Below are 12,358 nucleotides of genomic sequence, written 5' to 3'. Positions count from 1 at the left end.
AACCACAGGGGCAGAATATAAAAAATGCTGCTGGATCTAGTCTCGCAGTGGCCAAACAGATCACTGCCGTCATGATTTTATTCGTACTTCATCTCCCCAGAGCTGAGACCTCGCTTGGGGAGGCTTACGACACTTTAAGATTTATGCCATCACAAACGTCGCAAAAGTCATCAGGAACAATAAATAAAAGGCATCCGAAAATACAAAAACAAATGGAACTATTTTCACATAAATCATAACAAGATCTAAGAAGAAAGGTACAAAAAATTTAATCCGTTCCGGAAGTCCGTTTCAAAACCAAAGCGTTCCAAAACCAAGGCGTGCTTTCCCATAGAAAGTAATGCAAAAGGGATTAATCCGTTCCAGACTTTTAAAAACAACCCCTAAAACAGCAATTTAACAGGAATTTTACTATCTAAGAAGACCATTGATCCATAAAATGAAAGCAATAAACAATGTACTGCAGTCACACAATCAATCAATCAATCAATCAGTAACAACTGATATGGATTTTTTTGTGGTTTTTTTAATGTTGGTTTTTGTGTTTTGTGTATTGTTATTTTTTGATATTTTTCATGTTGTTGTGTGGAAAATGCTAATAAAATTTATAATTTAAAAAACCAAAACTGAAAAAAACAACTGGGTTCCACACAGTCACAAAAACAAAGCAAAAAAGCCGCAAAAACAAAAATAAATAGCAAAAACAGTCAGACCTCAGTGTAACACTCAAAACGGAAGTGTGGCTCTCAAAATGGAGCATGTTCAACTTCTGGAAAAAGTTCACTTATTTCCGGGTTTGCAGTGTTTGAGTTCCAAGTTGTTTGAGTACCAAGGCGTTTGAGAACCAAGGTACCACTGTACCGGCAACAAAAAACCATACCCTGTCTGTTCAGCCTCAGCTTTTGCAGCTGGAGTGAGTCCAGGCCCTGCCCTCCCAGGGAAAAGACCTGCAAGGCAGGGAGCAGGTCTTCCAAGACTCACAGCCAAGATGGTCACAGCCAAAGGCTCATGGGGAACCTACGAGCAGGATTCGAACCCAAGAGCAACTATCCCCTCTTGTGGCTTCCAGGAACTGAGATTCAGAACCACTACCGCCTCCGACTGCGGCTCCACTGCGGCCAGAGGCCACCGACAGCCCTTTCCTCCACGAATTTGCCCCATCCTCTTAAAGCCGTTCCAGTTGGTGGCCAATCACTGCACCCAGTGGCAAGTAGTTCCATAGTTTAACGATGTGCCACATCAACAGGTCCTTTCTTTCTCGGATGCCTGAGAAAACCTTTGCCAAGGTGTGGTTTGGCCGTGGTTCACTCTGAGGTGGTCTTTCCGGACCAGGCTGTGTTGGGATAGGGAGTGGGCCCAGATCCCCTCCCCACACGAGCCCCTGGCATTCGCCGAACCCAGCTGAGAGCACGTGGACATTTTAGTCTTCTGGGCTGGTGCCACACGGCCTCCGAAATTCCTGTCCATGTTCATGGAACCACTTGTTGGCCACTATTAAAGAGAGGTGGGGATTAATAATAATAATAATAATAATAATGTCCTTCATTCCCCCCTGATAGGAACTGCTCAAGGCAGCTTACAGTTAAATCAGAAACAGCTAAAAACACAGGGAGGAAAAAGCAGTAACGAAAAAACAATTAAATATGAGTCTATTTGGCAACTTTCATGATTATTCAATATGTTTGGTACAAAGAAGAACCTTGTATTCATTCCACTGTTGAATATATTTTACACCAATCATTCTTTTTCAAGCATTCTTTGATTATTATGATTATCGTTCTATTATCTTGCGCTTTTATTCTTCCTGCTCTTATGACTGTTTTTATTATTACTTCTAGCTTGATGTTTTCAAGTTAAATTGAAAAACAATTAGATATAGATATATAGATATATATATAGATGAGATCTCTTAAGATATACAGAGCATTACAATAAAATCAGCATGATAAGAGCGTCTCCACCCCCATTGTTCTGCCTGGACACTGAGGTCCAGCTCCGAGGGCCTTCTGGCAGTTCCCTCCCTGCGAGAAGCGAGGTTACAGGGAACCAGGCAGAGGGCCTTCTTGGTGGTGATGCCCGCCCTGTGGAACGCCCTCCCATCAGATGTCAAGGAAATAAACAACTATCTGACTTTTAGAAGACATCTGAAGGTAGTTTTTACAGTTTGATGTTCTCTTGTATTTTTAATATTTTGTTGGAAGTCGCCCAGAGTGTCTGGGGAAACCCGGCCACATGGGTGGGGTATAAATAATAAAATTATTATCATTTTTATGATATCCACCAGACTGTTTTCATTCAAAACAGTCTGTTCCCCGAAGCCTGTTGGTCTTCACTTGCCAGCAGGAGGACAGCAAGGAGAGAGCCAGTCTGACTTCTCCAGGCAGGGAGTTCCAAAGTTGCCTGGGAGAAGCCACTGCCGAGAAGACCCTGTTTTCCCTGAAGGGCATCATTGAAGTTCTCAAAACTTGGGCAGCTTCTTATGGGGAAATACAGTCCTTCAGATAACCTGGACCTAAGCCATATAGGTAAAGGGACCCCTGACCATTAGGTCTAGTCGTGGCCGACTCTGGGGTTGTGGCGCTCATCTTGCTTTATTGGCCGAGGGAGCCGGCGTACAGCTTCCGGGTCATGTGGCCAGCATGACTAAGCCGCTTCTGGCGAACCAGAGCAGCGCACGGAAATGCCGTTTACCTTCCCGCCAGAGCGGTACCTATTTATCTACTTGCACTTTGATGTGCTTTCAAACTGCTAGGTTGGCAGGAGCAGGGACCGAGCAACGGGAGCTCACCCCGTCGCGGGGATTCGAACCGCCGACCTTCTGATCAGCAAGCCCTAGGCTCTGTGGTTTAACCCACAGCGCCACCCATATAGGGCTTTATAAGTTATAACCAGCCCTTTGAATTGTGCCTGGGAAAAAGACCTGCTTTATCACGGGAATCGTCTGCTTGCCATAACCACCCCCGGTCAGCAGTCCAGCTGCAGCTCTTTGAGCCAGCCAAAGTTGTTGTTATTATTATTATTACATTTATTCGTCGCTTTTTCTTGCCACATATCGGCAAACTGGAAACGATTGCCCTGTGCCATGCAAACACAAGCAAAGAATAGCAATTCCCCTGCCTGGGTCTTTTCCTGGCAGGCTTTTTGAAGAAAGGGCAACCAGGGTCACACTTTATTTTATTTTTTATATAATTTTTATTAATTTTTCTGCTTTACTATTTAAAGTACAGGGCTCATTTTTACATCCTTCATATCTCAATGACGTCTTCTCTTTCCATGGCTCATTTGGCATATCATCAATCCCTGTATATTTTACAAAAACGTTACCATTGTTCCATTATTACATCCATTGAAACTTATCAACACTCTTGAATTTATCTTAACGCTGCCCAGGAGTCACATTTTGGGACGGTAGGACGTTCGCCCCTTTTTAAGCATCCCTCCCCACAATTGAAGGCAAAACTAATTTATATAATTTATTGTTATATAATAGTAATTTATTGTTTATTATTTTATAGGACAAATTTAGCCAGCTAGCCCTGGTGATCATCTAATGTTTATTGGATGGATTTCCCCCCTAAATTGATTTTTAAATTCTGAATTTATTGTTATTCGCGTTTTATACTGTATTTTATGCTGTTTTTTGTTGCATCAATTAAGTGTTTTAAATTTCTTGTTAGCCGCCCTGAGCCCGGTTTTCTGAACCAGGAAGGGCAGGGTATAAATAAAAAAATATTATTAATATTATTAAACATGTCTATTTCACTTCCCCGCTTTTGATGGCACAGCAGTGAAATTGACCGAGCTCCTCGGCAAGGCATTTTTTGTGTGAGCCCCCTACCCTCGTAGGAACTTGATGGCTGAAATTAGCCGGTCAGTTCCTTCCTTCCTGCACCCTAAGCTCTGTCCCTTACCCCATTTGTCTCCGGCAAGGACCGGGCAGCCAGCGTGGAGGGTGTCGTCGTCCCCGTCCCCGTTCCTGCGAAGGTTCCACCAAAAGAGAGCCGCGTTCTGCAAAGGGGACCAGAGAATAAGAATGTTCATGGCGCGTCTGCAGAGAAATAACCCATGCTCCAGACTGAGCAGCGTGGCAGGTGTGATAAGAATTTTACAGTCTTAGATCTGTAATCAATGTTCATAAATGTACCAAGCAAACACGTACATAAATATATAAACCACATATCTGAAAACCCCACGGAAAAAAGTCCTGAACAAATTGACCTCAATTATTTCTCTGCAAGGTCAAAGTGAGAAACCTCCCCATTTTCTCCTTCCTTCACAAATCGTGTCTTAAGGGCACTTTTAAGATATGAATAGGGTGTGAGCCTGTGACCTGGCTCAGGAACTAAGTATTTATCATTACAAAAGACTGGCCAGGCTCCCCAGGCAATCCAATCAAGTGACCATTAAACAGGTAACCTGGCAGATGAGATAAACAAGTCACTCAGATTTCTGCTATAGACCACCTTTTCTGTGATGTAGGTATGGTGTATGGAGGGGTGGTCTTGAGCTCCAGGGCTGGGAATTTAAAATGTCTATATAAGGCCTTGCGCGCCATTGTTCTGGGTTCCTCCTTCCACCTGCATGTGGTGAGTGAGGACCCTGTTGTAACAGATCAATAAAGATCAGGCTGACTAGCTGCTTTGCTTCTCAATATTCTCTGGTTGGCCTCTGTTATTTTCTCCTATTTTCTCTTATGTAGGGAACCTACATAAGGACTCTATATTGGCTCTTGGATACCCCATAAGGGGGAAAAGGCAGATTTTTTGTTTACAACACAGGCACCCAGCTGAGTGCACAAATCCCGTTCCTTTGAGCATATACAGTCGGCAGTTTCCCTGAAAAAACATGCTGAAAACAGGTAAAGGTAAAGGACCCCTGGACGGTTAAGTCCGGTCAAAGGCGACTGTGGGATTGTGGCGCCCATCTCGCTTTCAGGTCAAGGGAGCCGGCGTTTGTCAACAGACAGGTTTCCGGGTCATGCAGCCAGCTGGACTAAACCGCTTCTGGCACAATGAGACACTGTGACGGAAACCAGAGTGCACGGAAATGCCGTTTACCTTCCCGCTGGAGTGGTACCTATTTATCTACTTGCACTGGCGTGCTTTCGAACTGCTAGGTTGGCAGGAGCAGGGACCGAGCAACGGGAGCTCACCCCGTCGCGGGGATTCGAACCACCGACCTTCCGATCGGCAAGTCCAAGAGGCTTGGTGGTTTGGGCCACAGCGCCACCCGCGTCCCCAGGGAACAAGAACCTTCATGGCATGTGTGCAGAGAAATAAACTAAGCCCCAGATGAATGCACAAATCCTGTTCCTCTGAGCATGCGCAGAGGGGCAGTTTCCCTGAAAAAACATTTGCTGAAAACAGACAGCCCCCTGAACACAAAGGGGTGTGTTGGCACAGGTGCCAAAGGGGTGAGAGGATGATAAATTTGAGCCTCAGATGCCTCTTTTTTATATGTTCAAGGAAGTTGACGACTTGCTCCTCTCTCTCTTTTGATCTTGTTACCTTTGATACCTCTTTTCACTCCCCAGAGAACCCTTCTTTCTGCAGTTCACAACACACAGACTCACCTTGACAGCAGGAATGCTGAGGTTTGCATAGATGAAGGCTGTGGACCCTCCGGCTTCTACCAAACTCAGCTGAGCAGGAAAAGAAATGGGACAACGTTATCCTTCGGAGAACCATGCTGAGTTTGTTTTTTGTTTTTTTGCATAGAAAAAGAAAGTTTTGGAGCTATTTTCAAGGAAATTCACCAAAATCTACACTTCCAACGTGGGTTGCCAGACACATGGCAGTGCTAGGATATAAAGCATGAGACTTTGTTTTTATTAATTTTCCAATAAAAAAAATCCAATTAACATGAGACAATCTCAGAGTCATGAGTTGGAGCCCCATGCAAATAACAACAACAACAACAACAACAACAACAATAATCATTTATTTATACCCCACCCCTTTTGGCTGGGTTTCCCCAGCCACTCTGGGCAGCTTCCAACCGAATATTAAAATACAATAATCTAATAAACATTAAAAGCTTCCCTAAACAGGGCTGCCTTCAGATGCCTTCTAAAAGTCAGATTGTTGTTTATTTCCTTGACATCTGATGGGAGGGCGTCCACAGTGCAGGCACCACCACCGAGAAGGCCCTCTGCCTGGTTCCCTGTAACCTCACCTCTCACTACTTTGCAAAATGGGCAGAACTGATCCTCATTGCCATTAAAGAAACTGAATATATTAGCTGCTTTGACTGGTGTGATGAGCATTTAGAAATATCAGGGGAGGTCTGCTTCACCCTCTTTTCCCTTCTCCAAATCACCCTTCGCCCCAGTGACTCTTCCCTCCCACAAAAACATCTCCCAAATCACGCTTGTCCTAGAAAATACACTGCAGAAATCTAGCTGGAATGGGCCAGCTGTTTGAAGCTTGGCACTTTCCATTTTAGCCATGGAATGACAAAACAAAAAACAGAAGCAGCCCCATCCTTTTTGAAGCATATACAGAGTTCCCTGGCAAAACCACAATATCCTTTGCAGATCCCAGCAAAGAGAAGAAGACTCACATAGACCATCAACGTGGCAATTCGGTTTCCGGATTTCATCCTGTAAAGGGGGCTTTTTCTTGACTGCATTGGGAAAAAAGAGAATTCCTTGATTACGAAACACCAGGTGGTTGCATTCATCAAGTTTTAGTACTTCCAGAACTGGAATTGTCTACCACAAAACCTGAGCATAACTACAAGTTGTCCTACAAGAGCAGAACTTCTGCAGTCAAACTGGTGGGAAGTCACGGGTGGAAAAAGATTTGTACGGGGAAACGAGTATTCAGTTAAGAATCTATGCTGTAAAGAAATCAAGTATATATGTATATGTACAATTTACATTTAATAGAAACTATATAAATACACACACACACACACACACCGGTTTAAATTTTAAAGTGTAGGTGGAGCTTAGGACTGTGCTTGTGGCAAGGGGAAGCAGGAAATATAATTAATTATAATTATAAATATAAATATAAATAAGAGAAGTTTAAAAAGACAGAAAGATTTGGATTGCTTCCAAAGAAAAATGCAAGTGTTTACATCTCAGACAATACAGTGGGACCTTGGTTCTCAAATGGCTTGATTCTCAAACGCCTTGGTTCCCAAACTCTGAAAACCCGAAAAAAGCGTTCCGGTTTTCAAACGTTTTTTGGAAGCCGAACATCCGATGCGGCTGTTGGCTATTGTTTCCGGGGCGCCTGCACCAATCAGAAGTCGCGCCTTGGTTTCTGAGCATTTCGGAAGCCAAATGGACTTCCAGAATGGATTAAGTTTGGTGCTTTCGTTTTTGCTATTTATTTTTCGTTTTTGTTTTTGAGGCTTTTTCGGTTCATTTGTTTTTGTGACTGTGTGGAACCTACTGATCAATTGATTGTGTGACTGCAGACATGGATAAAAGCCTCCCATCTGAACAATGACTATCATCAGTGCAGGTAAAAAAAAAAATCATAATTTTAATTTTTATCATCTTCAATACTGTCTTATTTACTTTATAGTACAGTACATTGATTATTGCTTTCATTTTATGGATCAGCGGTCACGTTAGATAGTAAAATTCACGTTAAATTGCTGTTTAGGGGTTGTTTTTAAAAGTCTGGGACGGAGTAATCCCTTTTGCATTACTTTCTATGGGAGAGTGTGCCTTGGGTTTGGAATGCTTTGGTTTTGGAACGGACTTCCAGAATGGATTACGTTTGAGAACCAATGAACTACTGTATCAAACTGCTTTCATGCCCTGCCGGACTCTGCAGCAATAGACTCACCGTCGCGTGGTCAAAATGGGGCTCGTAGTGCCCACCTAATCCGTAGTTTACCACCTGCAGGTATTCTGCGTAAGGGGGCTGGGTGTTGAGACCAGTCAGGGCTGCGACCCGTCGATCTAAAGCCACGATTGCTGGATCCAAGGTGTCTTTCAGCCAAGCACTAAACAAGGCACAGTGAGCAGGAAAGAGTTGAGCTCAGAAGTGCAGTCGTGTACCGTATTTTTCGCTTTATAACACGCACCCAACCATAACACGCACATAGTTTTTAGAGGAGGAAAATCCGTAGGCATGCCACCCATAGGCATTCCCTCCATAACACGCACAGACATTTCCCCTTACTTTCTAGGAGGAAAAAAGTGAGTGTTATGGTGCAAAAAATACGGTAAATATGTACAATTTTTCTGTTCAAGGGGTGGGGGGCTCACAAGACTACTTTGAGGGGCCCGAAACTGCCTTGGCCCCTAGGAGTCAGCGCGCCTGCTCAGAACCCAAAACAAACTACAGCTCTCACGATTCTTGGGGGGGGGGCATGTCTATTTAAAGTGGTACAGCGCTGCTTTTAAATGCATAGTGCAGATGAGGCCAGAGTATTAATCGATTTAAAATATCTTCACTGGCATACGATTCTGTTCATTTTACCGCTGCCGTTTCAAGCCAAGATCCTTCTGTTTTTCCCAACGGGGCCAGAGGTGAGGGAAGAGTTAATCGCTCGTTCATCCAACCATAATTCAAAGCCCCCCACCCTGCAGAGAATGGAATTCTGGCGGTCAGTGGGGGTCTCTCAAACCCAGATTGCAAAACCCGGCGCTGAGATCATCTCGGAAAATATTTGCCAAGGCTGCTCTGCGACCGCAGCCTATGTCTCCGTCATCCTTTGTGTGGAAATTCCATATCTAGCTCTGCATTGCAAGACGACTCAATGAAGTCATTTTTTCCCAGCCTAAGAAGCCTGGAATGATAAACGCAGCTGTTGGCTATAAATCCTGCCCTTTGGCAGTTTGCAGAAGAATAGAAACCTGGATTGTAGTGTACTAGGGAGATGGGAGGCCTGATCCTGAACTATTCACCTCTAGATTGCTTGCTCAGATTCCTTTGCTCAGTGGCAGAACACCTGGTTGGCATGCAGAAGGTGGCAGCTTAACCAAACAGAACGTCTGGTCCCCTCCCCAGCCTCTCCATTTAGAAAAAAAGGATCTTGGCAAACTAATGCCAGTGTACTGGAAGAAGCAAAGATCACCCATGTCGAAGCAATGATTCTTCAACATCAACTTCGTTAGACTGGTCATGTTGTGCGGATGCCTGATGATCGTCTGCCAAAGCAACTACTCTATTCCAAACTTAAAAATGGAAAGCGTAATGCTGGTGGTCAACAAAAGAGGCTCAAAGACTGTCTCAAGGCAAATCTTTAAAAATGTAGTATAAACACCAACAACTGGGAAACACTGGCCTGCGAGTGCTCCAATTGGAGAACAGCCTTTACCAAAGGTGCCATGGGCTTTGAAGACACTCGAACTCAGGACACAAGGGAGAAATGTGCTAAGAGGAAGGCACACTTGGCAAATCCACACCGTGAACAACTCCCACCTGGAAACCAATGTCCCCACTGTGGAAGGATGTGTGGATCCAGAATTGGCCTCCTGAGTCACTTACGGACTCATTGTTAAGACTGTGTTTAAGGAAGACAATCTTACTCGGCTACGAGGGAACGCCAAAGAAGAAGAAGAAGACCCTATTAAAATGAGTTATTCAGAAGAGCAGTTTGCACGACCCACTCAGGAAGATCATAGTGCAATAAAATTCTGCAAATAATATTGCATGAAAAGTACAGTGGTACCTCTGGTTGCAAATGGGATCCGTTCCAGAGCGATTCACCGCTTCTGCGCATGCGCGTGGTGTCATTTTGAGCGTCTGTGCATGCGTGAGCGGCGAAACCCGGAAGTAACCCTTTCTGGTACTTCCGGGTCACCGCGGGACGCAACCTGAAAAGATTTAACCTGAAGCAAACGTAACAAGAGGTATGACTGTATTGTTTATGTATTCTTGCTAAACAAAAACATAAGGTAGAAGGAAATTTAGGGCATAAAATGTTTTGATTGATTGATTGATTGATTGATTGATTGAGCTAGCCTGCAAACGTGACAAAAAGGCTAGCAACCTCAACCCTGCGGTGTGGGGTGTCCCTGGAGGCACCCCTAAATTTCACGAGGGGGCCAGCTCCTTGCACATAAGTTGGTACATCAAGCGATGCAAGCTCCTTTGTTCCCTGAGATTTCTGTGTGTTGCTAGCAAGAGACTTTACCTTTTGCTTATTCGGTAGTCCGCTTTCTGCTGCTTTTCTCCCGAGGCAACCACCGACCTCTGCAACTGGAGAGGGGAACAGAGAGAGAAAAACGCAAGAGGTTGCAGTGTCAAATCTGGAGTGGAAAGGAGACAGGAAGGGCTTTGCTTCTGATGTTTGGCTGAGTTATAATAATCAAAAAAAATATGGGAGGATGACATAGGCTCTGAGATTAATCCCACTCAATGGACCAGAATGTGGTCTAAGCCCCCCCCCCCTTTAAATCCATATCAACAAAAAGAAAAGAACTCACTCTGAAACTCACCTGCAGGTGGTACCTAACACCAAGAAAACTAGCGCTAATAAGCTACCGCAGAGAGATGACCCAGAGTCACCCATGGAACCGAGTTTGGGGATTTTCTTAACGAACTAGTTTGGGTCGGGGGATGGTCTACGCCTACAGATCTGTACACAGAATCTGGCGACCATCCGGGTCGTCTTATGATCTTTGCGTAACAGGAGAAGGTCAAATTTTGTTTTAAATGTTTGTTTTCCTTCTGGGATTATACCCCCAAGTGTGTTTTATAAGCTGGTCTCCGACCGTAATAAATTATCTATCTATCTAGCGCTAATACACCCAGGAACCTCACCAAAATGCTGGAGAGGGTGCACCTCCACAGGCACATACCTCCACATGTGGTGGGAGTGCCCCAAATATGTAAAATAACCAAGCAAGTATTAGTTATAATAATATATAAAAATAATATTTCATTTATACCCCACCCATCTGGCTGGGTTGCCCAAGCCACTCTGGGCGGCTTCCAAGACATAAAAACATAATAAAACATCAAACATTAATAGTAACTATCTGATCCAATGGGGACGCGGGTGGCGCTGTGGGTAAAAGCCTCAGCGCCTAAGACTTGCCGATTGAAAGGTCGACGGTTCGAATCCCCGCGGCGGGGTGCGCTCCCGTCGCTCGGTCCCAGTGCCTGCCAACCTAGCAGTTCGAAAGCACCCCCGGGTGCAAGTAGATAAATAGGGACCGCTTACTAGCGGGAAGGTAAACGGCGTTTCCGTGTGTGCTGCGCTGGCTCGCCAGAGCAGCTTCGTCACACTGGCCACGGGACCCAGAAGTGTCTGCGGACAGCGCTGGCTCCTGGCCTATAGAGTGAGATGAGTGCACAACCCTAGAGTCTGTCAAGACTGGCCCGTACGGGCAGGGGTACCTTTACCTTTACCTTTATCTGATCCAATATAAAAGTCACAATAACTTTAAAATAAACAACTGATATCAAACAAAGCAACATTCAACAATCCATCAGAATTGAATAGTAAACAGTAAAATTAAACACCAGCAAATAGTAATTAAACAGTCCAACCGCAATAAAGAATTACTATAATCTATAATAATAAAGAATTAATATAAAGTCTATAATCAGTAAAAGGAAAAGCAAATCACAACGCATAAAATACCATAAAACATACAAAACCATGTAAAAGGGTCAAATTGAGAAACAAAGAAGCACAACTTATAAAAGTATTTTAAAAATAATAATTAATTAAAGAGTGGCAGATGAAGATGATGGACCTTGAAGAATTGGTGAAGCTGACAGGAAAAAATCCGAAACCAGCATAATCAAGTATTCCAAAAGGACCGGAGTAAATTTATATGATAGCTAAAAGACTATTGTAAGCAATTGACATCACTAGCAGGGTTATCTGAAGACTTGTAATGAGAAGTTTTCTACCTTTCTATATTTATTCAAATTTTGAGCTATTTTGTAATTGGAATTGGAAAACGTACAAAATGCAATGATATCAAGATTAATTTTGAAAGCCATGAGGTGGGAAGGAAGTAAGTCGATAGGCTCTAAAGAGGCAGGGAGGTAAAATGGATAGCAATGATGTGAATGTATATTATTAAATGGAAAATAAATGGAAAATAAATAAAAATTATATATAAATAAAGAATAATAATTTAAAAATTATGGACATAGTGTTGCACACCACCCCAATCTCACAGCAGTGCAAAATCCCAGGGGTCCGAGGAGTGCTTAGCAGAGTCCATGTTTTCTTTTGGAATGAGGCACAGTGGGGACTGTGGTGTCTTTAGGATATATGGTTTAGTTGCACATTGTTGTTTAGTCGTTTAGTCATGCCCGACTCTTCGTGACCCCCTGGACCAGAGCACGCCAGGCACTCCTGTCTTCCACTGCCTCCCGCAGTTTGGTCAAACTCATGCTGGTAGCTTCGAGAACACTGTCCCACCATC

At 43.8% G+C, this 12,358-nt stretch overlaps 1 protein-coding gene across 2 annotated transcripts in view; it reads right to left on the bottom strand.

The window, feature by feature from the left end:
* Nucleotides 1–1,274: 1,274 nt before the first annotated feature.
* P4HA3 (prolyl 4-hydroxylase subunit alpha 3) overlaps nucleotides 1,275–12,358 on the bottom strand; it is a 40,553-nt gene continuing 29,469 nt past the window's right edge. For both annotated transcript variants that reach the window (XM_081002171.1, XM_081002172.1), the window contains 6 exons: nucleotides 10,105–10,169; nucleotides 7,806–7,965; nucleotides 6,562–6,624; nucleotides 5,573–5,641; nucleotides 3,912–4,008; nucleotides 1,275–1,491 (listed from right to left, as the gene is read on the bottom strand). In XM_081002171.1, the coding sequence (XP_080858297.1) occupies nucleotides 1,421–1,491; nucleotides 3,912–4,008; nucleotides 5,573–5,641; nucleotides 6,562–6,624; nucleotides 7,806–7,965; nucleotides 10,105–10,169 (525 nt within the window). In that variant the 3' untranslated portion in view covers nucleotides 1,275–1,420. The remainder of the gene's footprint in view (nucleotides 1,492–3,911; nucleotides 4,009–5,572; nucleotides 5,642–6,561; nucleotides 6,625–7,805; nucleotides 7,966–10,104; nucleotides 10,170–12,358) is intronic.

This window comes from Podarcis pityusensis (assembly GCF_964106645.2).
Source record: "Podarcis pityusensis genome assembly, chromosome: 4".
Taxonomy (NCBI): domain Eukaryota; kingdom Metazoa; phylum Chordata; class Lepidosauria; order Squamata; family Lacertidae; genus Podarcis; species Podarcis pityusensis.
This window is presented reverse-complemented; position numbering and strand designations above follow the sequence as displayed.